The sequence below is a fragment of the Poecilia latipinna genome, unplaced genomic scaffold, assembly GCF_001443285.1.
Source record: "Poecilia latipinna isolate Pla-1442-1.1 unplaced genomic scaffold, P_latipinna-1.0 Scaffold10, whole genome shotgun sequence".
Taxonomy (NCBI): Eukaryota; Metazoa; Chordata; class Actinopteri; order Cyprinodontiformes; family Poeciliidae; genus Poecilia; species Poecilia latipinna.
In genome coordinates, this window is record NW_015112626.1 from 251,521 (window position 1) to 279,484 (window position 27,964).

At 37.0% G+C, this 27,964-nt stretch overlaps 1 protein-coding gene across 1 annotated transcript; it reads left to right on the forward strand.

Moving 5' to 3' along the window:
• The first annotated feature begins 546 nt into the window (after window positions 1-546).
• On the forward strand, window positions 547-27,964 carry cog6 (component of oligomeric golgi complex 6). Its single transcript, XM_015029356.1, has 19 exons — window positions 547-757; window positions 1,156-1,299; window positions 1,877-1,948; window positions 2,297-2,355; window positions 9,995-10,106; window positions 10,952-11,034; window positions 11,430-11,500; window positions 12,969-13,062; window positions 14,204-14,332; window positions 17,691-17,782; window positions 18,042-18,106; window positions 18,221-18,312; window positions 19,380-19,497; window positions 20,250-20,381; window positions 20,642-20,809; window positions 22,009-22,116; window positions 23,278-23,331; window positions 24,283-24,362; window positions 27,614-27,964. Exons 1-19 carry the CDS (start codon window positions 623-625, stop codon window positions 27,759-27,761), a joined length of 1,956 nt encoding a protein of 651 aa, XP_014884842.1. The 5' UTR covers window positions 547-622; the 3' UTR covers window positions 27,762-27,964.

The following is a 27,964-nucleotide window of genomic DNA, read 5'->3' on the forward strand; positions in this document are numbered from 1 at the left end:
GTGTCTCTTATTATGTCACCCTGTTCTCATCAAGCAGGGCACTGCAAGTTTTATAAAAATCTCCAACATAAAATTATGACAATTATATATCCTCCTGCCTATAATAAAGCATATTGTGTTCGATACATCAAGAAACCTATAACAGCGCAAGAAAGTTGTTTGGTATAGACAACTTAGTAGGGCAGAAACCAGAGCTGCCAAATTTTGTTTGTTTGGTCAGTGTGGAATTGATATTATAAAAATAAGTAAGTAATGAGTAATACACAAGATAATTGTAAATTGCTTCCAATTTGTTTGGAAGCATTCACTTAATCAAATCAGTTTGGCATAATTTCTTCAAAGTATTTTTGTCCAATTTGACAATGTTTCCTCACTATATGACTATTGAATGAAACTGCCATTTTCTTTCAGAGTTGAACCATCTAAAATATATGGATAACACAGAAAAAAGTATTTCTTTAATATTATCTCCTTAATTTAAATATTTTCACAGCACTATGTTTACACAACGTTAGTGGCAGTCGGAACGTTGTGTCGCTCGCCAAGCAGTCCGACCGAACGTTAATTTCACACGGACCAAAACAGTCTTCGGATTCAGTTGACGTGGAAGTAGATTTTCAGGATGGCAAATACTAAAATAGAAACTTCAGTCGATAGCGCGACTATATCTTCAAATTCAAATGTGCCTTCTCAGCCTAATAACCCACTATCGAGGAAGTTGAATAAAATCCTGGAGACCAGGCTGGATAATGACAAGGTATGCTGGAAGAAGTTTAGCTTCCTGCTAGGAGGCTAACAGCAGCTGCGCCTGTAATTGGTCGTTTTATTATTGTTATATGCTCATGACAAGCGTTAAATGCATGTGAGTAATTCTCTTCGGGTTAATATATGGTCTTTCTGACGAATAAACCCCAACCGAAAGGCAAACAATTGTATTTTAACTATTAGCATTACCGTTCCAGGTAATTTATTTTGGTTATTTTATTTACTTAAAACATTAAGAATCCAGCACTCTGTGAAAACACACATAAGTCCTTGAACCCGAGCTACCATTTATTTATCTATTTATTTTAATTGGTGGGGTTTTTTCTGTTCAATTCTTAATTTCTCAAAGTACTTTAAGTTCGATGGATATTTTGTTTGATATGTTTTCAGGAGATGCTGGAAGCTCTGAAGGCGCTGTCTGTATTCTTCACCGAGAACAGTCTGCGCACCAGGAGAAATCTACGAGGTGACATAGAGCGGAGAAGTCTGACGATTAACGAGGAGTTTGCACGGATATTTAAAGAAGTAAAAGAGGTAACAGAATTCCAGTTTAAAAAACAAACAAACAAACATTCCCTTCCGGTTAGTTTTCTTCTTTTATTCGTTCCCATGCGTTCCATGAGAACGAATGTTTTTGCTTCTGTTTCGCATCGTAATCAAACCATTTTCTACCCATGCTCGTAGACATTGCTTGTCTTTTTATTTTCCTGGCTGTTTTTTAAAAATATTTTTCGCTCACTAATGGAAATAAATACTTACAGGAGTCATCACTTATTTAGTGTTTATTTCCATTGATTATAGGTCTGATCCCCATTTGAGTCAGTGGGTTTTTATTATTAAGGTTCCAGCACAGTCCAGAAAAGTATTAAAGTTAATTTAATATTTTCCAAGTCAGGATAACCAAGCCTGACACCCAAATAAGACAAACATGATTGACAGTGAATAACCACACTAGTTTTCAAATATCAGTCATGAAAAACCTGTTAATATTGATCTTTTATGTTTTAAGTGTTCAGTTTGCATGAACCATGCATTCAGTAAGACAACCTATCACATTTGTTGTATTTATGAACACTTTTTCCAACCAGCATTTGTTATTCATTCTCTCTAGGAGCTTGAAAGTGTCCATGAGGATGTTCAGGCCATGAGCACATGCTGTGAGGAAATGACCAGTAGGTTAAAGGTATGAAAGTCTGATTTGTATTCTGTTTGTTGTTTTTAAACATTTATTTTTATCACCATTGCTGGAAAAAATACATGGCTGTCAACTTGATTTCCACGCGACACATGTGTGCAAATAACTATTACTGATTTTGAGAAGGAATCATCTATCTGTAAATGTTTTAGCTGAGTAATGTTTTTACTAATGAATTTATGATGGTGTTAACTTTTTCTACTTTGCTGTGAATGTTCTGTAAACTCTATGTGCTGCTGCCAGGATTCTGTGGTAAAATATGTTTTTAACCCTGGTGAAATGAAGGTAACTAATAATAATAGTTATTATTATAACAACACACCTTCTCTTCAACAGGCTGCGAAAGAGCAAACTCAAGACCTTACTGTAAAAACCAACAAGCTGCAAGGAGAAAAGTGAGTTCATTATTTTGCAACAAAATAAATAGATGGATAGAATTTTATTGTCATTGTATGCCTAAGACAATGCAATGACATTTTGTTGGGAGCAGATTGTTAGGCAACTAAAGCAAAATTGTTGAGAGTATAAAAATTAAAGTTAATTAAGCGGACATAATTAAAAGCAACACATTATGTAAATTTGGTCAAATTGGCAGTTTAAATATATGCCTGACTGAGAGTGTAGCAGTTGCATAAATATTGATTTAAGTGAAAAGTAGTCAACAAGGTATCATTAAGTCTAATTCAGTTTACTTTGCCATCAAAAACCATATGTCAAAATCTGGATTTCATACTAAGACTCTATGACTATGGAAACAGAGAGTTATCCTTATTGTAAGTTACTTATTGGCTATATGTCAGAATTATTTCTGATGAAAAACTCATTTTGGAATAACTTATTCCATCACATTTCATTGTCATTTCCATTAAGTTTTTTTTTTTCTTTTTTTTTTTTAACTTTTTGTCGCAACATTCCATATATAAATTAAAACGTCAAATTATTTAGGTAATTCATGTTGAAAAACTGAAAATAAAATATATTAATTATGCATCCAGGGATATATTTCAAGTGTTCCTGTTTATTTTGATGATTATGACTTATTTAGTCTTCCCAAACCTTGTCCTTTCCTTAACCTTTTCCATTAATATGCTTGGCTGCAGCACACTGTGAACAGCTAGCTTCTTTAGCCTCTAATGACTTTCCCTCCCTATGGAGTCTCTCAATGACTGATGACCACCTGACAAGCCATCAGTCTCTCCTATTGTTACATATGTCATTAACTCAACATTTATATATTAAAAATCTGTTTTTCATTGGTCTTATTTAATATTTAAAATTTACACTGTTATCAGAATAATCAAAAATAAATGTTTAAAATTTGTAATTAATCTATATGAAGTGGGTTTTTTTTTTTTTTACATAGATTTTCTGAAATAAATTTTAATTTTCATTCTGGTTTAACTTTCCTTTTAACAGGAATTGTCCTCAGATTCATAATCTCTTTTTTAAAGAAGTCTGAGCCAAAATAGTATTGTTGAGATGCATCAGTACAGACCTGCAGCCTTAGAGCCTCATCATTGAGATCAGCTTATGTTTTTTTTTGCTGTTTAAAGTAATAAGAAACATGCCATTTGTTTCTTTTTCTTCTTATATCCAAAGTGACTCAAACTGTGATCTATGCTGACTATTAACCCCCGGCCCCCTAAATACATCAACTTTAAAGTTTATTTGCTAATAAGTTGAAGATTTACATTCTTGCCTTTTGTAGTTTGAAAGATTTGGGAAAATGCTGATTAAAAAGCATTTTTAATGTGGGAGGAGAACTGAATAATTCATGAGGCTGTTATCAGTTCTAGAGTTGTATCATAACACATGTTAAGGAGACCAACAGTCAGCCTTAATGAAATAGGTGTTTGTTTTTGTCTGAATGTTAGGCCTTGATAAACTTGTAGGACTGGTGTAGGACTTTGTGTTTGGGAGTGTGTGTTTAGTTTTAATGATGACATAGTTTCAAAAGAATCAGTACTTGAGAGCTAAAATATTTAACCCATCATAACACTGAGTAAATGTGCAAACAGATAAAATATATTTAGTGCTGTATGTTTTCTTAGACTTAACTGGAAGGAGCTAAATGTACAAGGAGTGCAATATGATGCCTGATTTATGTGAACTCCTAACCTTTCTTCAGCAACTACTTGTTTGGAGACAAAATGATTTTTTTTTTTAAACGTGATAAATACTTTGAAGCAAAAGACATTTATTACTGCGTATGAAATGCTTTCAGTTATTTTCTCCAAATTCAGTTATATTTTCCCCCAAAAAAATCTTATTTTAGCTGTTTTTATTTTACATGTTTTACAATTAGTTTCATTCAAAGAGCATTTAATCAGAATGATAATGCCAAAAATTTCAACAGTGTAACATAATATTTAAAAAAAAAGTTTTGTGTGAAAGATTTGCAGAAATGCCAGACTATGTTTATTGTGCTTTTAATAATGCAGGATTTCTTGCAAAGCATCACATTTTCCAAGTTTGGATAAGTTAAAAAAAATAAATAAATCTTTTAACACTTTATTCCTCATTTTGTTATCTGGAAGTTGTTTTTTTTTTTTTTAAAAAGACAATTTCTAAAAGCAAATATATAAATAACATTTAATAATGATGTCTAAAAACATAAGGAAAGCCAGGCTGGTTTGCACCATGTTTACTGACATAAACACAACGTAATTTATCAGAATGTCCCATCGCCCTCTTCCAAAAGAAACAAATTTGCACCATTGTCTTACAGCTAATCAGTTCTGACATATTTATTGTGGGGCTGATACAGTAAAGTCCTCTGCTCAGCACAAGGTCAACATTTTAGTTGCCCTAATTCATAATACAGACAGGATATGGAGTCTGCATTCATTGTTGATGGGTTAGGGTTTTATTAAAAAATAAAACAAAATGACATCTTTATCATCATTTGTGCATCATATCTTAATGTCTCACTCTTTGCGTCATCAGTAGTGACAGCGACGGGAAAATGTTCGACCTGTTTTTGTCCGCTGGGAGTTGCCGTAGGCAGGGGTTCATTAGCATTTGTAACAGATGTGATCAGTGACCTTGTGTTTTGACATGAAGGTAGGGGTGCTGCGGAGGTTGATGTAAATTTGTGGTGAGGGACATTTCCAGACATTAGCGACGTACCACTGCAGTTCACTCTCCAGCGCTTCACCATCAGCACCTTCCTTATAAAGAGGTGACAGAGATGGAGAAGCCTGAAAGTTGAATAGACAGGCAAGCAAGAAAAGACAGGAGTGGAGACAGTCACCAGGGAGCACATGTAGGAAGCGAATTAAGACCATGTATGGCTTTGTGACGTGCATTTCCTGGAAGTACTCAGACGCTTGACACAAGTGTCCTCCTGAGTGCTGAGTAGTTTTTGTCCTTTTTCCTGCGCAGCACTCCCTTCGGGACCTGCTGTCTGCCTGTGTGACATTTTCATGCTTAGAACCACAGTGACCCCACAGCCACATTGACTAGTCTGCACACACTGGGCTTTGACCTTGTCTCTCGTAATTTTGTCTCAGAAGGGCTGCCGGCGAAACCGTGCCGGCAAGCTGTCGTCCTTCAGTTTGCGAAGAGTTGGCTCTCTGCAGTCTTCTTGGTCAGATCTTTTTTCAGGTCACACAAGCCTCTGCAGTATCTGGTTTTTCTCTTTATATTCCTTTCTTGTTGATGCTTATAACAGCAGTGTCACATCTCGCATGGGGCAGTCCTGTTGGGGGAGAACAGTGGTTTCCAAGCCTCTACTGATGTCCCTGATTTGCCTTTTCTTTGCCTCTTATCTGCCTCATCTGCTCGCGGCATTGTGTCATTTGTCAGCTCTAATGAAACAGAAAGAATCTGCTGATAAGTTCCAGTTTGTGGAAGTGAAGGTAGGGGCTGTAGGCGCTGAGCTGCAGCTGACCTGGCTTTCAGTCACCAGGCTCTTTTGTTTCGGGTTGGCACTGTTTAAAGGCGCTGTCATCAAAAGCGCTAAATAGATGTTGTGTGTTACTCTGTAATGAAATACAATGCTGCCCACCTGCTCCACTCTGTGTAATCTTTGCATTAACATGGCATGTAATCATGCAGAGCCTGCAGAGACGTCTCATAAACTCATGTTTCTGTTGACAACGTGAACTCACAAGCAGCCAAAAGCCAGAGGTGATGGTGTGGTCTCCAATGCTAATCTGTTCATGCATCTTTTCTGGACCTAGCTCATTGTATATCCAAAAAGGAATAAAAGCATTCAGTGTCCTGCAAAAGTGATGATTGCCCTTGAACTTTTCCACATTTGGTGATGTATGAGCACAAACCTCAAAGCATTTTATTTGGATGTTATGTGATGGACCCATGTGCAGCACATAGTCTTGAATAAATACCTGAACAGTGTGATTTCTTTTATCCCTCCCTAAGTCAATACTTTGCAGCACCTGTACTTTGCTGCAAATTACAAGTCTTTTAGGGTATGGCCCTACTGTTGTTTCACATCTAAAGACTGAAATGTTTGCCCATTCTTTGGCAAAGTACTTCAAGCTTACTTTGATTGGAAGCAGAGAATCTGTAAACAGCAATTTCAAATCTTATAGCAGATTCTCAATTTTAATTAAGTCTGGGTATTGACTAGGCCATCTAATACATAAACATACTTAGCTGTGGTACCGCTCTGGCTAAATGTCACTTTAATGTCACTCAGAAGAAATGTTGGCATTCATTTGCATTTACATGTAAATGACTAATACCTGTCCTGTCGACAGATTATTTGTTCGGAAATAAGAAATATTGAAAACTGCATATCATTTACTGCACAGTAAACAACTTTACTTTGCATCGGCTTTTCACGCCCCATCGAAATGCATTGGGCTATTTGATTATGACAGGACAAAATTAGAAAACATTAAAAGGTTTGAATACCTTTTGCAATGGATTGTAAGCTCACAAAAATTCCTACAAACATGTGACAAATAATCAGACCTTGAGCCTTGTGCGGTATCAGAACTCTTGGTGCTGAAGAGAGCGAATGTTCTCAGTATGACTTTTGTACAGTTCATTAATAAATAAAGAGGGCTGAAATCCCAGAGAGAACAATGACTGATATCAGAGAGTGCATGCAACCTTCGTAATACGACACTTGAGCATTATTAAAGCCCAGCTTGGCGCTAATGAGGCTACGGCAGTCAGCATTCCTTTGTGTTTCCTGATGTAGCTGCATGCGCTCTTTGATCACGGTGCGTAACTAACCAACTAACAGCTTTGTGAATGCCAGATTTTTATGCAATTCTTTGAAATGCCCCCCATAGACTCTCATGAATATTCGACATGATTCACATCTTATGAGCTCGTTCAACTCTCTCCCTTATTACAAAGGGTTGTTGTTCACTTTTCCTTCAGTTTTCTTTGGTGATTCATAACTGTGGCTCTCTGATCAAGCTGCACTGTTAGCCTACTGTTGTGAGATAATTAAATGGGCACTGCAAATGTTATAGGGTGTTATATAGTTCATGAACAATTTCTGTGCTTGAACAGACCGAATCAGTCGGGCTAAATCTGAGCATGCTCACATACAATAAGAGATGATTCATCCAATCACAGCACTCTTCCTTAATATTGCCCTTGCTTGAGATTATTGTAATAAGCTTGTTGACCTCTTTTTGAAGCACTGGTAGAACTATGTTGCGTTGGTTGGAATGTGTTATTTGTTGATCCAAGAATGCTGCATTTCTGTGGTATTCAGTGATGTCAGGCTGGAGGAGAACGGATCATGTCCGGACAGAGGTTTACAAAATTACCCCTCCACTTACTCATTTCTGTTCTTGCTTGTTCTAAAAGGAAAGTTTGTCTTTGACTCTAACCCTATGTTCTGAGTCCAGGTTCACGTTATTCTGATTTATGATATTTCCACACATCCTAAAAGTCTTACATTTGCATGTCTAAAATAAGGCCTTAACTTCATATAACAAAAATGTAAGTTAGCTTTTGAATATGTTAATTACAGATCTTACATTTTGTTGTGGCAGAACTATTTAATATTTCGTTTGCTTTTCTATGGGGACTTTTCTATAAGAAAAAAGTTTTAGTTGCATGCAAACATCTTGCATGCAAGTTGGCTTGATGACATCCACTTTCACTACTAGCTCACTTCTCTTGCCGACCCACAGGAGGCTATGTTGAAAACAATTTTTACGAGTCCGGGTCAGCTTGATTGTAATGCAGCAACATCTGTTATATTTGTAGTATTTTTGTCCTATATTTTATTCAAGGTGGTATTAAAAATGTCTTTAAAAGTCTTAAATTGGGCTTGGTATAGATACCTTGTCATAAATGTGATGCTTTAAATGCTTTAAACATCCCCAAAAAAATAAGTAATGTGGAAAGGTTCAAAACACGTACTTTTTGAAGTTCAAACAAATTAGACCACGCTGCATTTGATATGGGAACTTAATTGAGTCATAGAATAAGCTGTTTACTTAGATTTTCCACTAACATGCAAACAGGTCCCGTTTTAATAAACTACATCTGACAGCGTTATTTATTTTCATTTAGATTAACTGCATACAGTTCCTTGCAGATGTGTTCAAACCCCTTGATTTTTTATTTTATTTTTTTCACATTTTGTCATTTTAGAAATGCAGATTACAATATTTTTCATTAGGATTTTGTGTGACAGATAACGCAAAATTGAGCATGATTTTAAAGTGAAAGGAAAATTGTTCACAAATATAAACCTGAAAAAAACGGCATTTGTTTTAATTCAATATTTTGTAAAATCACTTTTTGCAGCTCCATTTATTAATTAGTTGATGTCTATAGATAGTTGATTGAACTATATTGAATATAAATGCATGCCACACCTATAGAGTTACTGGATCCAGAGTAGCAACAGTTAGAGGTCTTAGTTTATTTCTCCTTGTGCTGAAAGTGAGGCAAGCATGTTCACATACTTCTAATATATGCAATCGTTAATATAATTAATGATCTCATTAGCATAACTAGTCTTTTTTTGTGCTTTCAATTGTCTGTTGTGATGGGACGGCTGGTGGGGAAACATTAATATTCCTCTTACACTTTTGATTGTGTCGATTTTTTTTTTTTAAATACAACTGTGAAAGCCTGCCAGCCAAGTTTAATGGTGCATATGTTGTCTTTGTGAGTAGCAAAAGTAGCAACACGTAAAATCACAAAGGGCAGAGGAGCCTTGGTGTCCCTCTGTGTCAGGCTTGGTGCGATCCTCAGAGGGAAAACTGAATCACAGAGTTCTGGAACTGGGACCGTTTTACAGCCCTCTGCTCTCAGCAGCCTGAGCTCGGGTTGTAAGTATGCGAGAATCAAAGGTTAGATAATCACCAAGTTATTCAGCTCCACCAAAATACTCCGGTGATATACTGCTCACGGTTGGCTCTCTCCGTGAATGGATGGAAAATAAACGGGATGGTTTGGATGGGAAGACGTGAACAGAGGGAGGACCTGCTGTTGTTCCGCCGCCCTGTGACGAGTTCCCCGTTTGACTGGGACCGTTGCCATGGTCTCCATTGTGATGAGGCACTTCCTGACATGATAGTGATCGCTGTTATTTGCTGGCTGGGGTCCAACTCTTTTCTTTAGTTCTTGGCTTTTGTCCTGCTGATCTTCCCACTCCTGTGGATGATATTTTTCACTCAGTGTCCCACCCTGCTGAAAGAATGTATGCAGCAGGGGAGCACATTTAGGGTGTGTAGAGTCTGACTGCCATCTGCTGGAGATCCTTAAGCATTACATGTTGTTGACAGCATTTCTTTTTTGATGTGCAATAAATGCCTGGGGTGTTCCTCAAGCTTCTTTTTTTTTATTCAAAGAAATGAAGGATGAGAGAATACAAAGATGAAACTCAATGATAGACTAAAGTGTAAGCTCTTACATGTAAGTGGGAAATTCTTCATAGGAATTTGCCATGTAAGAAGAAACGTAAACCAAAACCTTAAATACATTTACTAAAATCTCAATGAAAATAATACGTCATATGTTCAAACATTTAAATAAAATAATAACAACTGAAGTAAATGATTTTGTTTTTTCTTTTTGTCTCCTCAGCCAACGACTTGAGGTGAGAGCTCAGGTGGCTCAAGCTTTCCTCGCCAAGTTCCAGCTGTCCAACGAGGAAATGGCCACACTGCGAGGGGCTCGAGACGCACCTGTTACAGAGGTAATCTTTACCACAAAGCCCAATGAATCTGACCATATGAGCAAAAATGATGTCGGTACCTTGCAAAAGTTTTCACACCCCATGAACCTTTTCATACTTTATAACATTACAATCCCAAAATGTAGCATATCTTATTTTATGTGGCAGGTCAACACAAAGTAGAAAATGTTCAAATGTTCCAAATGCTTCACAAATGAAAAGAGTGTGGTGTATATTTTTATTGTATGCTGGGATAATCTGCTGTAAAACCAGCAAATTTCTATTTGGGAAAAATTATCTGCTGGGATAACAGTTTGATACCTTGTAGTCATGACGACAAACTGATATTGAATCTTTTGAAGGTTCACAATTTGATTTGTTTACAATTGAGCAGCCGACGGTGTGAGTATAGATTGATTATTGAAAAGACACGAAACTTCCACCTCCACCCATCCAAATAAAAACAACCATTCTCTAAGAACTAATGTCTAATACAATAAAATGTAACTACAGAACACATAAAACTGCAAATGAAGTAAATAAATGGGACTGGAAGATATTTTATGTGTAAAGTACAACAAACGAAAACAGTTAATAAAATAAAAAAAAAAAAAACACTTGCAACCAAAACCATAAATAAAATGGATTATTCTATCTGTAAACACAATTGCCTTTCATAATGTTTATAATCAGAATGGAAAATTTTGAGCTCTTTTCAGTTTATCATGCAATTAGTTGCTTACTGCAATAGGCTTAAATATGTCATTACATCATTAAGCCCTGCTTACTAAATGTATGTGCATTAAGTTCTTGATTGTCTTGCTAATGAATGTGATCAGTAATGTGTTTGTTGCTTAATTTCTCAGGGTTTCTTCAAGGTTCTCAGCCGGGTTAAGCACATCCACGAGGATGTGAAAATCCTCCTGCGAACCAACCAGCAAACCGCAGGGTAAGGTTCACATCTCACTGCACAATGTCTCACAATGCTTCATAATCAAAGTATTGACAGGCCTAACTTTAAGGATCGAGGTTAACTGTCTTTAAAATTTGTTGTTTGTCCAACAATAATTGGGCTCCCAGTGTTTTGTAAATATGTCAGAAGCTGAAAAGTTTGGGATTCACTTGTATGAAGCATGTAGTTAGGAAAACTTTAAGCAAGAATTTTGAATGAAGAGCTGTGCCAAGAAGGCGATTCAGTGAGGCGTGCAGCTCTGTCAGCACTCTGAGTGTCCTGGCCTTGATCTTAAGTTGCCAAAGATTAGTATTCATAACACTGTCAGTTTAACACCCTGCTACAAGTAATGTGTATATAATGTCTGTTCTTGGCATGTGTGCCTGTTCTAGGTTAGAGATCATGGAGCAGATGGCAGTGTTACAGGAGACGGGGTACGAGCAGCTTTACCGCTGGGCTCAGAGTGAGTACTGCACACGATTACCACCAGCTGCATGGTGGCGGCTCACTGTGGACCAACAGTATGTTCATAACTTAATCAAAAGTCAATTTCATTCCTTAGCCATTGATTTATTTTTTTTATATTTCTAAAGTCTGTATTAAATACATATATATAAAAAAATGAAACCTGCTATAGTTTTTTGCAGATTGTGCCTTGCTAAGCTTTTATACTCCTTTATCTTTTTTTGCAGTTTATGTTCCAGATTCAAACTTATGTTTTCTTTATATGGATTTTACATGATTGATTAACACAAAGTAGAGCATTTTCATCTTTTTTGAAGATCATTATAGCATTATCTCTATCCCTGCTGAAGGAAATCACTCCCGCAGCATGATGCTGCCACAGCTTCCAAATGACTTGTGTCTTCTGAATGGTTTTGGTGGAAAAAAACGCAGCAATTAAAATTTTCCACAACTTGTCATTTTTTAGAAATTAAACTGGAAATTAAATCTGCACAAAATATATTGTATCATAATTAATAATTACAATTTTCATATTAGCAATATCACAATATCGAATAAGTCCTTGTGTGCATTTTTTGTTGTTATAATTCTATATTCTATAATAATTCAAGTGTTGTACATTCAGCTTCTACTTGACAATTTGACCAGTTGAATGGAAATCCATTCCCTTTTATGCCCAAAGCAGATATAGAGCTTAGTGACCTGGATGCTGAAGCTCAGAGAGAGTGGAGGCTTCCTGTGATGATGGGGAAAAAAAAAAAAAAAAAAACAGAAAGGAGTGTGGAAAATGTTAATAATCAATGTTGTCAATAAAATATTTCACCATAGAGTGCAACGATTATAACATAATTTTTTGTCTTCCTTGTATCTTGCATTCCCACTGGAACTAGACTGTTTAAATAATAAAAAAAAAACTGTTATTTATTGTTGTGCAGAAGCAAAATACAGAGAATAATTTAAGCAAAGCACCCGTGCCCCTGGGACTAGTTGTACTTCACCAGTAGAAAGGATTTAACATTAGCCATTCTGAATATTCGAATCAATATGTCAGTGTTTTCTAGAGCTAAATTTTACACTCCTGACTGCTCAGGACTGTAGATAATGTTTTATGTGCATAGGGTAGTATTTTATTTGCTTTAGAAAGGGTAATTGTTATGTGTATTTGCAAAGTACAGAGACATTTTGATAACAGTTTTATTTCCAGCATAATACTGGAGTCCATACCACTTTTTACGTCTGGATAATTGCTCAGTTTCTTTTATATTGGATAATAAAACTGACTTTTTAGCAAAAGCCCATGAGAAAACCTGTCAGCAAGATGATTTGAAAGCTTTGATTTGCATGTGCTCAGCAAAGTAGTTGTGTTCAGCTGGAGAACGCAGCTAGTAGTTACGTAGCTTAAGCTGCCTACAATAAAAAATAAAAAAAAAGATGCATTCTGTGATTCTGCTTAATTGTTTTTCCAGATGAATGTCGGGGACTGACTCAGGAAACGTGTGATATTAGCCCAGTGTTGACTCAAGCCATGGAGGCTTTGCAGGATCGACCTGTTCTTTACAAGTAAGTAAAGACACACTCACAAACAGAGACATCTTTGTAAAAATAGACACTCTAATCTGTTTACTGACCCTGTATGTTACACTTGGAATCTGCGATTTCTTGGATCTATGTTTATTTCACCATAAGTCTATTTTTTGGCCAGTCCTAAGTAAATTGTGAAACCTCAGGGTATTGTTGTTGCTTTGTTCCTGGATAGAACAACAAGGTTCAGTTATAAAACACCAAAGTAAACAGCCTGAAGCAACACAAAATGTCACCATCTGGAGAGAGCACATCCTCTAAAATTCAAAGAAAGACGTCAAAAAATGACGTCTAAAAATACAAAATGTTTAAAACTTTCATGCAAAAGGATTCATGACCGTTGAACTTTGTCACATTGCAGCCACAAACTGCAATGCAATTTTATTATGATTTTATTTGATAGACCAGTGCAGAGTAGTGCATATTGGCGGGCGAAGCAAAAGTCTTGAGATTATTGCAGCGATTGATCTTATGTGAGCATTTTCATGTGTTTTGAATGGTCCAGTCAAAGTCCAAACACAAAATCTTAGTATAAAGAGAAAATATACTCTCCAAGTTATTTCTCTTCCTTTCACGTCAGAATTAAGGGCTACTCTGTGTTGATATATGACATAAAATTCAAATATAATGCAATGAAATCTGAACTAGACAAAATGTGCAAAAAGTGAAGACCTTTGCAGAGCACTGCAGATATAAACCTATTTAACATGCGTCTATTTTTGTCGTGAAGGAGGTGGTAAACAGCAAAGAAAAGTTTGAAACTTCAACATGTTTTCTGATGTTTTCATGGCCAAGCCCTCATTGTGTCTGTGTTTTCGGATGTGCACCTGTCTCTGCGGCCACAGAGTGTCCAAGGTCGCCCTAAGGCTGGGGATGTTGAGGCTGGATCCCGTAGCTCTTGGTGCCTTAATTTAGCCAGCTATCTTCTGTTTAGTCTGTCGCAAAGGTCCTTACCGCTGAGCCATCAACACTGCTCCAAACTCATTCTTTATGGAAAAGCGGGCCCCAACTGTTGATCTTAGGAACTGACCACAGCTTACAGTCTTCACAACAACACCATGGCTGCTGTCTTTTCTCATGAGGTCCGGCTGTTGAATATTGCCTCCTCTTGTTTGTTCAGGTACACCCTGGATGAGTTTGGGACCGCGCGCAGATGTGCTGTGGTGCGAGGCTTCATCGACGCCCTGACCCGCGGTGGTCCAGGGGGCACGCCGCGACCCATAGAGATGCATTCACATGACCCTTTGAGGTACATCTACTGTCTTATTGAGATATCCCTCCTAGGAAACACTTTGGAACAAAAATACAGAAATCATGATGGCTTTTTGGGCAAAGAGAGGCTTTTCGGTTCACTAGATTTTAATTTTGCTAATTGGTGTTTAAGCAGTCATCTCTAGACTAAGCTTTGTTATGCTTAAACCACATAAAAATCTAGTGATTAAATAAAATCTGTGGAAAAAACAGGTAAACAGTAAACAAGTTCAGAATCTCTTCAGTTAATGTTGCTTCCTACCATCTGTTTTCCTCCCTTTCTTTTATGTTTGTCATCCTGCACTTGGATGTTTAAAGTGACCATCACTACCTTACAAATAGAAAATCCCAGTTGCTTCCTTTATTGTGTGAAATAAAAAGTGAACAGTTCAGATTGCAGAACAAAAATTTGTGGCTGTGGGTTGTGCACAAATAATTGTATTGATTTTTCAGTGCTATTGTAAACTTTCAAATTCAATCATATACATTCAGCCTTAATTTAATAATGTAGATATTTTTCTGATTCTCACCCTCACCTTACATCACAGAGATATCTTTGCACACTAAAAGTTAAAGTGTATTGAACTTAATCCTGTTAAGGATAATAGTTACCACTTCTCAAATAGCAAAAATGTACTTATTTAAACTAGAACACATTTTTTTTAGGTACATTGCATTTTGAATTTGTGACAGCTCATCACTCATTTATGCATAATCAGTGTGTTCTGTGTCCTTAAATAATCTCAGACCGAGCTGGAGCGTCTCATCTTGGATCCTCCTGGGATCGTACCGAGTGTTTCAGGGCTTTAACTCGCTGAAACTGATGATTCATGGCTGGGTGTATATTTAGGCTAGCTTTGAGGCTGCAGAACAAATTAGGAAAACATTAGGCGGTTGCTTGATGTTATTATATGATGGATGGGATATGAGTCATATAGTAAAACAGCTAGCTTAAAGGGACAGTATCATTGAAAAACAACTTTTTTTAGCTTTATATTATGTTATAATGTTATTCCCTCATCAAAACATACCTGGAGTGTTGCTTTGACTCTTTCATGCACGTTTGCAGAATCCTTGGATTCATTCAGGGGTCCCTAAACACTTTCTCCCACAGAGCCCCGCCTACTTCCACAATCTCCTCCTTGGAGCTGCAGTGTCCAGCCGAGCTTCCGCCTCACTCAGCTCCTCCAGACTAGCAGCAGAAGCGAATAGCAAACATCTGGTGGAAATGCAAGTTTACTGAGTTTATCATATGAACTGCCTCTCAGTCAAACGTTCCTAAGGACGATTGTAAACAGAATAATGGACAAGTGTTGTGGTAAAGTGTAGAGAGAGACGGTGGCCCATTTCAAGACGTCAAATTGAGAAGTTAAATTTCTTTCAAGTTATGTTTGGTTTACACAGCATTTTTTATTACAACTGAAAGTAACCGTTTCTTAATTGTGAGTGTATAACTTTATATTTTTTTATTTTTTGATATAAAGCACTTAAAACTACCTTGTTTCAGAAATGCGTCATACAAATAAATTAGATTGATTAATTATACAGCCCTTTTAAGCCTCTACTTGTCCGTCCATCTATCCATTTTCTGTACACCCTTGTCCCTCAGTGGGGTTGAAAGGGATGCTGGTGCCTATCTCCAGCTAACGTTCCGGGGCGAGAGGCGGGGTCACCCTGGACAGGTCGCCAGTGTGCGTCTCCTTGTCATATCTCTAAAATTGACATTAAAAAAATATTTGAAAGTGCCTTGATGAAATTATACATATTTACTATGTTTCTATTTTTGACAAATATGCTCTTTCTGAGCATATTTGCTCCTGTAACTTATTTTACAGTTACAGGAAAATTTATTGGGATAATTGATGCATAAATAAATCAGATCAAGTTCCAATCTGGTTATAGGTCATCTTGCAAAATTCTGAATTGTGCCCATTTCCCTTTGCACCATATCTTCTCCCTCTTTTACCCAGGAGCCAAACAGGAGATTTTCTCAGAATCCCAGCTCCGTGTGGAAAACAAAAATCACTTTCACTTCATCGGGGACATCAGCATTTCTCAGAACATCAAGTTCTTTCTCACTTCCTATGTACTGACACCCACAAATTCACGCTGTCCTGCCAAGTTTAAAACATCAGTAGAGAATGTGTGAATCTTAAAACTGTGTTTTTGACTTGTTTGATGTAAAACAACAATAAATCTTTACATTTGTGGGTCTGAAACAGAAAAGTGAGAAACACAAATATTGCTTCTGCCTTGAGTTGTGAATGAGCTGTTCTTATTGTAAAAATGCTGCTGTATTCAAAAATAGAAACAGGAAGTGACAGATTTTTAACAATATATATTTTTTTCATCACTGCATTGCTTGTGTTTATAGGCACATGTTTGATTTTGTAGGTGTGATTCTTTCTATTATGCTTCCCTGAACCTTTAACATGAGCCCTTCATCTCCTCTGTTCTGTTTGTTGAGCTAGTTTTCACTGCATATAGAACTACACTGTTTAGGTAAATTACGTCCATATTGTCTGTATTTCCAGCAGGAGTGTCGCTGCCTTGGACAGAAATATTTAAAAAGAGCATCATCATTTCATAAGAGCTGTCATGATGACAAATTTTGCTGGATAAAATTTTTTTCTCTGAAAGTGTTGTAATAGACAATAATATCATTTTCAGACCCGTTTCAACTAACATAATAATAATAGCATATTAATACAAGTACATCCTCTCAAAGATAAAAACATATCTTTAATTTCTACAGAAAGTTTAACACTGGAACTGGAAAACATTTTAAATATTCAAATAAACAAAACAACCAAAACAACAATAATCAAAACAGATTGTGAAGTCTCTGTAACTAAACTTGCATTTCAAAAAAATAGTAATTATTCAACTTAGATTAAAGGGTGCATCTCTCTGTTATTGTTTTAAAAATTAAGAGGTAAAAAAAAAAAAAAAAGATTATGACAGGATTTTCAGTCAGATTCCCAAAAAACGTATAGCACAGCCTCTGGTGAGAACTGAATTTAATTTTATTACCGATTAAAACATATTTAAACATTGAGTTGTGTTATTATTTATTGTATGCCTGTTTTTAGTCTATTGAAGCATTTTTGTGCACTCTGTGAAAATGTGTGACTTGAGTCTTAGTCATAGGAAGGTTAAATAGTTTTGGTTGGGTTTTTTTAAATGGGGATTCATCATATAAGTGAGCTCAAGAGCAACCATTACTAAAAAAAACAACAACTTTTTGTATGTGACAACAAAAATGAAAACTTAGCTGTCCTTTCCTAGAGGCATTGCACCACTGTCTGGGTATTAGTACTGATTTATTCTTTCTTTTTCTTTTTTCTTTTTTTTAGATATGTTGGGGACATGCTGGCCTGGCTGCACCAAGCAACTGCCTCAGAGAAGGAGCATCTAGAAGCTCTACTAAAACAAGTCACTCTACAAGGTATTTCAACTTTGAGGGGTCTAATATTTTATGATTTGATTTCAGGATCATGTGATGAATGTAAAGCACATGCATATAACCAGCATTTTGTAGGTGTTTTACTAAATTATATTGAAATAGTTTATCTCAGTTACTGAAGAATAACCTCCACGAAATAAATTATTTTACTATTGAAGGCCTCTCTTACCATTGTTATAAACACATGCATGAAAGCTGGTGAAGCCTTGATTGAGTTTTGAATTCCTTCCCTTTGTATTAGGTGTGGAGGAGAACATGCAAGAAGTGGTGGGGCACATCACAGAGGGGGTCTGCAGACCACTGAAAGTGAGCAACCAGTTATGTTTTAAATGCCATTTTAGTCTGAGCCGCTCGCACGCTGTGTTTTCTGTCAGGTTTTGCTCATCAGCCCAGCTGTTCTCTTATCGATCTTCTCCTCAGGTACGGATAGAACAAGTCATTGTGGCAGAGCCGGGTGCTGTCCTCCTCTACAAGCTCTCTAACCTGCTGAAGTTCTACCACCACACAATCAGGTATCAAATGAACAGTCAGATTCTTTTTTTTTTTTTTTTTTTTTTTTTAAAGAAAACATATTTTTTTTATAATCCATTTTGTAGTTTTCTCTGTTTTTTGTAGATTTTTTTATTGTGTGTGACAACTTGAACCTTTCCAGTTTTAGTTCTGTCTGTTGTTGCAATGTATTGTGATTGGCCAACAGAAAGTACTGTGTAATTGTGAAGTGGAAGGGAAATGATGCAAGGTTTTCAAAGTCTTTCAAAAATGTGAAAATTGTAGTGCTATTAGTGAAAAAAAAAACCCTCTTAAAGCCAAATGAATACCAACAGACAGATCAGGAATAAAGCTGTGGAGAGGTTTAAAGAATGGTTATATTTTTAAACGATATCTAAAGCTTCGAATATCTCACTATGAGCTATCTAATGCACAGTTCTAAGGTTTATGGTTGAAAAAAGTCATTGCTGAAAAAAGGCACAGAATCATATGAAGGCATATTTGTAGTTGCCACAGGCAGACAACTGCAAACATTTGTTATAAACATCTGGTCAGATAAGACCAACATTTTACTTTGCTAAATAAACCGTCCCCATCTTCAGGCATGGTGGTGGCAGCTTCATCCTGTGGGAATGCTCGTTGACAGAAGGGACAATGAAGTTAGTAAAAGTTGATGGGAAGTCAATGGACTAAATACAGAGAAAACCATTTTAGAGACTATAAAACACTTGAACACTAACATGAAATACACAGAATTAGCATGATTTAGATCAAAGCATTTGCATGTGTTGAAATGGCCCAGTCAAAGTCCAACTTAAAAATCTGACTTAAAATTCAGAGATCCTTCTCAATCAGTCTCTGTGCGATGAACAATAAAAATTGGGAATGTTTTTTTGTGTTATTTTGTTTCCTCTTTACAATATTTCACTACTGTAGTTCATATATTTCTGATAAGATATGTTGACGTTTATCGTTGTACACTGGCAACATCTGTACAAAGTGAAGGACTGGGCACTGCCTGAACAGAAATGCTGTGTTGTCTTTAAAACAATCAGAATCTTCTAACTTTCCTGATTGGATCTTTGCTCAGCTCCATCATTGGGACCAGTGTGGCCTCCATGCTCATCACTATTGAGGAAATGCACCTCCTGAGCAAAAAGATGTTCTTCAACAGCCTGAGCCTTCATGCAAGCAGACTAATGGACAAGGTGCTGGAAGAACATGGCAATTTCATTTTCTATTTGTTCAGGCTGGTATTAGAAGAAGATTGATAGGAACATATTATCCTACGAAGAGGACAGAGGCTTTATTTTCATAAATAGAGATGATTTGCAATGTTCTTTTGTGAAAATGCTGAAATCACAGTGCAGCAGAGTTTAGCATTGCTCCTTGTGAACATGTGTATTTCTCCTCTAGGTGTAAACTCTCAAAGTCAACAAGGCTATTTCTGCACCACTTAAACTGGTAAACAGTTTCAGCCTCCTGGCCACAACAGCAAATGGCGCTAGCTGCCAAGAAACGCTCTCCTTCGTACCGTTTAGTTAAATTGGCTTCCAAATATACCGTAGCACGAGCATGGGCTCCTTCATTTTCCACGGTGGCTGTGCTCTGATCAATAGCAGTTACAAGAATTATCCCTGTGGCTCAGTGTTAATCAAATTGGATGCCCTTAGGTTTTGGTGTCAATTCCAGCTAATCCCAGGAACACAACCTTTTCATAATTTGCTCTATTAGGTGGACAAAGGTGCCCTTGCTCAGTTCTGCAACCTGTGTACTGAGCCCAATGAAATCACAACTCTCTTCATCACAAAAGCTTCGTAGATACAAACCCAGAGAATAGGAGATTATAAATGTAAATAAGTTTTTATATGTTTTTGTATTTTTAGAAACTAATTTGATTGCCTTCTATCATATTTCTTCTTTATTGGTATTATATTGTACACTCTGTGTTTATGAGCAGGTGGAGCTGCCTCCTCCGGACCTTGGACCTACAGCATCCCTCAATCAGACCCTCGCCCTCCTCAGGGAGGTGCTAACATCCCATGACTCGTCTGTAGTTCCTCTGGATGCTCGGCAGGCTGACTTTGCTCAGGTAAAAATGCAACTGCAACTCTAATTTAATCATTGAATTCAAATCTCTTAAAACACCACTTGTTTTTGTTTATCAATATGTGACCAGGAAGGCAGGATAGCTTTTATGCTGCGATTACCCTAATTTATTATTTTTTTTGTCATGAAATAGATTTGACTTTGTCCTAAGCACTGACTGTTTTATATTTGAAGCTCTCTTTTCATTAAATTCATTTTATTATACATTGTTCTTGATGTCTTGTCTTCCTTTATCTGTTTTAGGTGCTTTCTTGCATTCTGGATCCCCTTCTACAGTTATGTACCGTCTCAGCCAGTAACCTTGGAACAGCTGACATGGCCACTTACATGGTCAACTCCTTGTATGTCATGAAGACCACACTGGCTCTGTTTGAGTTCACTGACAAGAGGCTTGAGATGCTCGAGTTCCAGGTATGTCCTGATTGTAAGCAATCATCTGTTAGTGAATAGGGCTGCACTATATATCCCAAATGTATCATCATATGAAGAGAAGAAAATAGATCTCTATAATAACTGATATCGTCAACGCTGTATTTACCAATATTGTATTTATGTATATTCAAAAAAGCTAATGTTAGCTTAAATGCTATCATTATCATGTTGACCCAGTTGCATGATGACTAACATTAACTCAGTCTTTTCAGTGAGTTAACTAGTTTTTTATGTAAAAAGTAGCTATAAAGCTTACGGTAGCTTTTATGTGACTGGACCACCCAAAGTAGCATATAATTGAGAAGCAGAAGGAATATTAACTGTGAGTAATTTAATCTCAGTATTAAATTACTCACAGGTCATCTGTCCTGTGATGACCTTGGCTTTGGGAACAAATAGCATCATCTACACAGCAGACAGGTCAGCTCATGAAGTTGTGGAGAAGTTTAAAGTAGATTTAGGTAATTAAAATATTACCAAAACTTTGAGGCTTTTGTTGTACACGTGCAAAAAATACTGCATGATAAAAGCATCCCTACTGTGATACATGATAGTGTCAGGATTAAATTGCGTGAATTAAAACTGTTCTGTTTTATAATTATGTACCAATTTGTGTTTTCCTGCTTGATAAACCTCATAGAAATTTATAAAAGATTGTGGTTTCACATGGCAAAATGTAGACAGATTCAGTGGGTATAAATACTTTTGCAAAACACTTTATATGACACTGTGTTGGTCCATTTTGTTTGTCAAATATGTCAAGATAATAATTGCTGCGGTAAATCATGCCAGTCTGAAGCAACGGTAGATAACCATGAAACACGGTTATCCAGCATTACGGCTCAGCTTAAAGTCACGTTGACTGTAGGCTTATTGTTATAAAAAAGGTTAACTATTCCTATCCCTCTGATTAAAATCCACAGCCGAAAACTTTTACTAAAAAGATTTAATTTGCTGTCTCATGAAAGCGAGTGCGTCATGTATTGTTGCTCGTGCTTAAACGCACCATCCATCCTTTTATTTTTAGCACGTCTTTTGTAATTGAGCACCACAAGAGCCTCCATACAAGTTTCAGTATCAATAGCACAGTAGTTCTCCATTAACTACAAGTACCATTGATTCACTATGCATGGAATCAGTTTTCAAGCCTCTCTCTCTTTCTGTCTCGCATTTTTCAGATTGAGGCTCACCTTGATACGCTGATCAACGAGCAGGCGTCCTATGTGTTGACCAGAGCCGGGCTAAGTTATATTTACAGCTGTGTGCAGCAACACACTACCGAACAGGTCTGAAACACTCACATTTTACATCCATAATGGTTCTCTTGTTTTTGTGTGTGTTTTTTTTTTAATGGTATATGTCCCCTGACGTATGGTTTGTGCTGTCTCTTTGGGCTTCAGAAGTGTTTATAGGCTTTACTATTGCTATGGTTACCACCTGACCTGCGTCTTTGTTGGAGCATAATGGGGTTTTTATCAGATTTACAGATGAGAAAAGGAGAGAGGAAAGACAGATTGTGTCATGTTCTATTAAAATATATTGGCCTCTCCAGAAGTGTCTTGTGCAGATAAGAGCGCTGTCCTGGAGCCTTCCTCTTTCTCGTTTTAGCACTGCTTGCCATTGGGCTGAGTGAAACTCATAGTTGTGGTTTAGCTTGCGAGTCCTGCCCTTGGGTCATGTAAGGACACACCACGCCCCACTGCAGCTACTGCTCGACACATAGCTCGGTTACAAACCATCGTTTTCCTGCAGACCTCGGCCCTACCTGGGTGGCCTTTTTCGCTTCTTCCTTAAAATTGTTGTGTACTTTAAATGTCTTACTCCTTAGACTACTGGACTAAATCCCAGGTATTAGTCACAAGCAAGAATCCATCCTAACAGTTGTTAATATTATTAAAGCATTGTGTTTTTTCCTTATTGTTACCCTTCATGCAACATTTTCTTTTCTGTCTTGCATAAAATAAAAAATCGGAAATAATGCTGTGGTGTGTTCCATTAAAAAAAATCCTGCAGCCTGCAGCGGAGGCTTTATGATTGTCTGAATGTCCGTAATTCTCCCGTCATTTTGAACCTTGCACTTTCTTTTATTTGCTGGATTTAATGCGGGCAATTTAGGCATTTAAGCTTGCTTAATGTAGCCGTTTTAGACTTAGAGTGAAGGCTAATTGCCTTAAAAGTACCCGTTGCTGTGTACACACAGGCAGTATGTATTTGCTTTGTCTGCTTTGCATTTGTATTCAGGTGAGGGCTTCCCTTGTTCTCACATCCAAACTCACAGGTTCACATAAATAATATTTAGGCTTGCTTTTATTTACATGTAGTTTCAGTTATTATTATAAAAAATACATCTTTGCAAACATAAATAAATGTAGTTAGTTATTGAAGTTCTAGAGATTGAGTATTGTTACTGTTAAAGTGAAATCTAATATTTGCTTCTATTTTCCCAGGGTCCTCTCTCGCTCCTCCCCAGTATGGACATTTCTTCGGTGAAAACAGGAATGGTGGGTTGGCCTATATGTACAATTAAAGCAATTTTATCTTACACATTGCAAAACTGAACTCTTAGAAAACTTTTCCTCATTTTGTCTCGTTACAGTCTCTAGCTTGAACATATTTAATTCACTTGTTATGTGATGAAGTAGCCTGGTAAAAACCTGCCCCTTCATACATAGGGTCTGAACACTCGACTGTTGAGAAATGACGATTGCTTGTTGGAGACGTAGACTTTATTGAAGTTTCAAATTCTACTGGATTACTAACGTTTTGCCATGACATATGAAATGTGGCAGTTCAAATATATGAAGCTTATGGGAACTGTGTGCGCTGTAAATAACCATCGTCACTGCAAAGAGAGAAGTGCAGAGCCGAACAAGATGGCTGGTAATGTAAATATATTTGGAAGCATGGACTGAATAGCTCAGTTCACTTTCGATGATGCCATCGCTAAACTGCAATCCTATATAGGTAAGCTACAATTCCAAAACATCACAGAAAATTGACTCCATCGTTGAAATTTAGCCTGAGAAATCAACCTCAATGAGAGAAATCCCAGATGGACCACAGAAGGAAGATGATGAGTTGAATGGAATTGCTTTAGAAGGCAATGGTTAGGCTATCAATTCATGGTTTTCAAACTCTTGAATAGTGAGCCTTGAATTTTTGTTTAACCCCCCTCACTCTGATACCACTAACTAAAAAAGCAGAGCAACTGCCTTCAGAAATCACCAAATTAGTAAATGGGCTCCACCAGTCTGGTGTGTAATTGTCCACAGATTGTCTTCCATGTGTTGTATGAATGCTTCAGAACTTTGTAAAAAACACAAAAATAAAAATAAATAAATAAAAAAAATCAAGAGGGAACAACCTAATTAAAATACATTGCTGTTTGTGATTTCGTTAGGTGTAAATAGATTTGTAAGGCACTCTATAAGGTTTCTTTCATTTCCGTACAGGTCCAGTTTGATCGGTACCTATCGTCACCGGACACTCTTGTGATGCCGCAGCTCAACTTCCTTCTGAGTGCAGCCATCAAGTGAGTCTGAAAGAACACACGAGATGAGCTCAAATTTTTACCACATTACGTGAAATTAAAAGGAGAGTTTAAAAGTAGAACAGGAGCTTTTACCTAATGATGGTCAACATTTGTTTTTCAGATGTAACAGAATCATTTCAGCCTTCTGAGCAAAACACTCGACTAAATACACGAGGAGTTTGGAAGCTAAATTGCTAAATCCACCAACACACTGAGCAAATATTCAGCCGGACTGCTTCTATTTGTCTCACTGATCAGAAAACGTCCATGCTTTTAGCTCAATCCAGCTGCTGCATTTCAGGGTTCTTTTTGTGAGTTGTGCTTACGGGGAAAGCGCAGCAGGCTTGAGAAGCACTCTGTACCTCAGGTTAATGTTCTCTATTAATGGACAGAGGAGAACTGATGTGCAGGACGCCATTAATTAGCTTCTGGTCCATTTCTCACTCATACTCGTAGCCTGAAATCATTCGTCATCCCTGCCTCTCTCTCGTGCTTCTCTGCTCGCATAAATACAAAAAAACACCCTGAAAAACGCTATAAATGGGGAAGTAATCTTTTTTTTTTTTGGGCTTCCTTTCATTTGACATTTTATGATGTTACACTTGGTGTGGTAGAAGGTGTTATAAACTCCACTGTGGTACCAGGCTCTCTGCGGGCCAATTAAAAATATGGATCCTCAAGAGCCTGAGAGGGATACAACCGTGTGCTCCAGTCCTCTCACTGGGCTCCTATGCATTTCTGCAAAACTTTATTTATTTTTTGTTTTACTTTTCCAGAAATCTTTATTAGAGTACTTACCTAAAATATAATAAATGCAAAAAAGAAAGAAAAATCAGATGGCGGCAATATGGAAATAATGGAATGACATTTTTATTCTATACATTTAATTTTACAAAACATGTTGAAATGACATCATAGTTTAGCCTAATTCACATCTTCACACATTATGTTCTATCAAACCAATTGTCCTAAAATGTCTTTCTGCCGTGTTGAAAATGGAAAAAAAAAAGCTTAAAAATTCTCTAAATCAGCGCATATATATATATATATATATATATATATATATATATATATATATATATATATATATATCAGTCAATCCAGGTGGGTAATGGAGCCGATAGTAGTAATAAATATTTAGATTCTTTTGTTTGAGCCGGTCAGCTGTGAATGTGATCTTTATCTATAGATGGCAGTGTGTACCACACACTGTCAAGATTTGTATCGGTCCTGTCGGGATACGCACACAGAATAAAATTCTGACTCACTCTGACTGGCAGTCTATTGGAAATGTATTCATCAGATGCTACTCATATTTGTATACACAAAATTTTTAACTTAAATTAAAAATTTTCACATATAATCATGTCCCAGGCCCGATTTAGTACTTTCATCTTTCAGCGTAATTACACCTGCAGTTCTTTTAGGTTTTGTCTCTAACAACCTTACACATCTAAAGATCAGATGTCTTTTCCCATTCATCTATGTAAAGCTATTGCTAAATTCAGTCAGATTAGATGGAGAGTGTCTGTAAACACCAGTTGTCCAGTCAAGTTACAGATTTTAAATCAGATTTGGGTCTGGACATTGTCTTTTGCCTCTAACAAGTTCCTGTATTTAGTTCCATTCATTTTCTGTTTACTTTCCCTGCTCTTGCTAAAGAAAAGCGTTCCCACAGCACAACGCTGCCGATAGCATGCTGTGTTTGGACTGATATGTTGGTTTTCCACCATAGCTAATGTTATCCATTTAGATGAAATGGTTACATTTTAGTTCCCCCTGACCAGAGCAACTTCCTACCACATGATTAGTGGGAAACTTTAACTGGAACTTCCTTTTGCTTTCAGCAAAACCTTTTTTTCTTACCAAAAAGAATTACAGATTTACAGAGTGCATGACTAATAGATGCCTTCTAGTGTGGGCATTGACATTGGCTGACGTTGCAAAATGTACATATCCTTATAGGTCTTGACCAATAATTTTTCCATCTTGTTGCCGTTTGTGTGGTTTTTTTGGTATTTGTTTGGATTTGTAGTGGTGCAGCCAGAATGTGGGTGTGTAATTGAAGTAAGGAGCCATTGTCAGTGGTTTGGTCTTTTTCTTAGGCTGTCGAAAGGCCAGGAAAATAAGTCTAATATCAGTGACTGAGGATGTCTGTACATCCTTAAAAAGTCTTAAATATATGTATTTAAAATTAAGGCATTAAAATGTCTTAAACTAATTTTAAAAAATGTAAGTTGGCCTTAAATGCGTTAATCATAGGTCTTAAATGACCTGTGACCTACGACTACTAATGACTATTACACATAAGGAGTCACTGATCTGTGATAGTAGTTCTGCCAATTTTGTGGTGGCAGGACTATTTAATTTCATACTTTCCACTTAGTATTTTTTTTTCTTGCAGGTCTTTGTCCGCAACTCAAACCTTCGTCTGACAGAAGACATTTTCAATATGTTCTATAACGCAAGGCTGTTGAAACTACCAGCATTTAGCTACTAGCTTGATTTTTTTGTGTCTTTTAGGGGTAAGTGCAAATTTATTGCAGATTGACTGAACGATATTTGTATTCACCACTGGCTTACTGCTGTTACCAACCCAAGCACATTCTGCGCACAAAAGTTTGGCACTGCGGGGGTTAAGACTGTAGAGATACGTATGCAGTGAGTAGCACAAAGCTGCTACCAAGAGCTACAAACAGTATATCACAGTTTTGCTCCCCTGAAAATGATCACTGCCGCTGCTACTGCTCACACTGATCTAAGAGCAGCATTTGGTGCGACACAAACTCTGAAGTCGGACATTTAGTGAATTTTATTTGATGTAGCAAAGTTACAATGGAGGAAAATACAGCAGAGAAGGATGAAAAAAGAAAAGGAGTAGAGAATAGAACCAAAGAGAGAATAGAAAGCCTCAGATGCGGCTACGATAAGAAAAAACATTAAAAGGTGTAACCATGTATTAAATTTGAGTTGGTAAAACCTGTAGGATGACCGCAATATTAATATCGGATATCGATATTGGCCCAAATTTAAATATCAGTCCATCCCTACTGTTTACAGATTCTAACTTCAGCGCCTTCCTATAAATACAAGTCCCACTTTTCAGGTTTTTAATTGTGACATAAATTTAGAAAGCCATGTGTAATTTTCCCTTCACAATTAATTACATTGTATCACATTTAGAATCTTTCCGCTGAGCTTTGAATTGTTCATTAAGCGCAGCCTCTCAAGTGTTTTGTCTGTTTTTGCAGGGAGCAGATTTTCCGTCAGTCCACAGAGCTGGTGTGCAGAGCCTATGGAGAGGTTTACACGGCTCTGACCAGCCCGGCTAACGCCTACAAGGACCCAGAGAACCTGGTACCCAGATCACCTCAGCAGGTCCAGACCTTGCTGTCTTGAGAAACCTTTATCCGCCTCGTCTGCTTCAAAGACTGTACACAAAAGAGGCATGCCATCTGCATAGCGTAATGACCTAAATGTGAATAACAGAACCGGGATGGGTGCAGCTCCTGCGAAATCAATGACGTCAGAGAGATGTGCCTGTATATAAAGCTTTATGCGTGTTTGGAATTAAAACTTCACATGCGAGCCGTGTAACCATT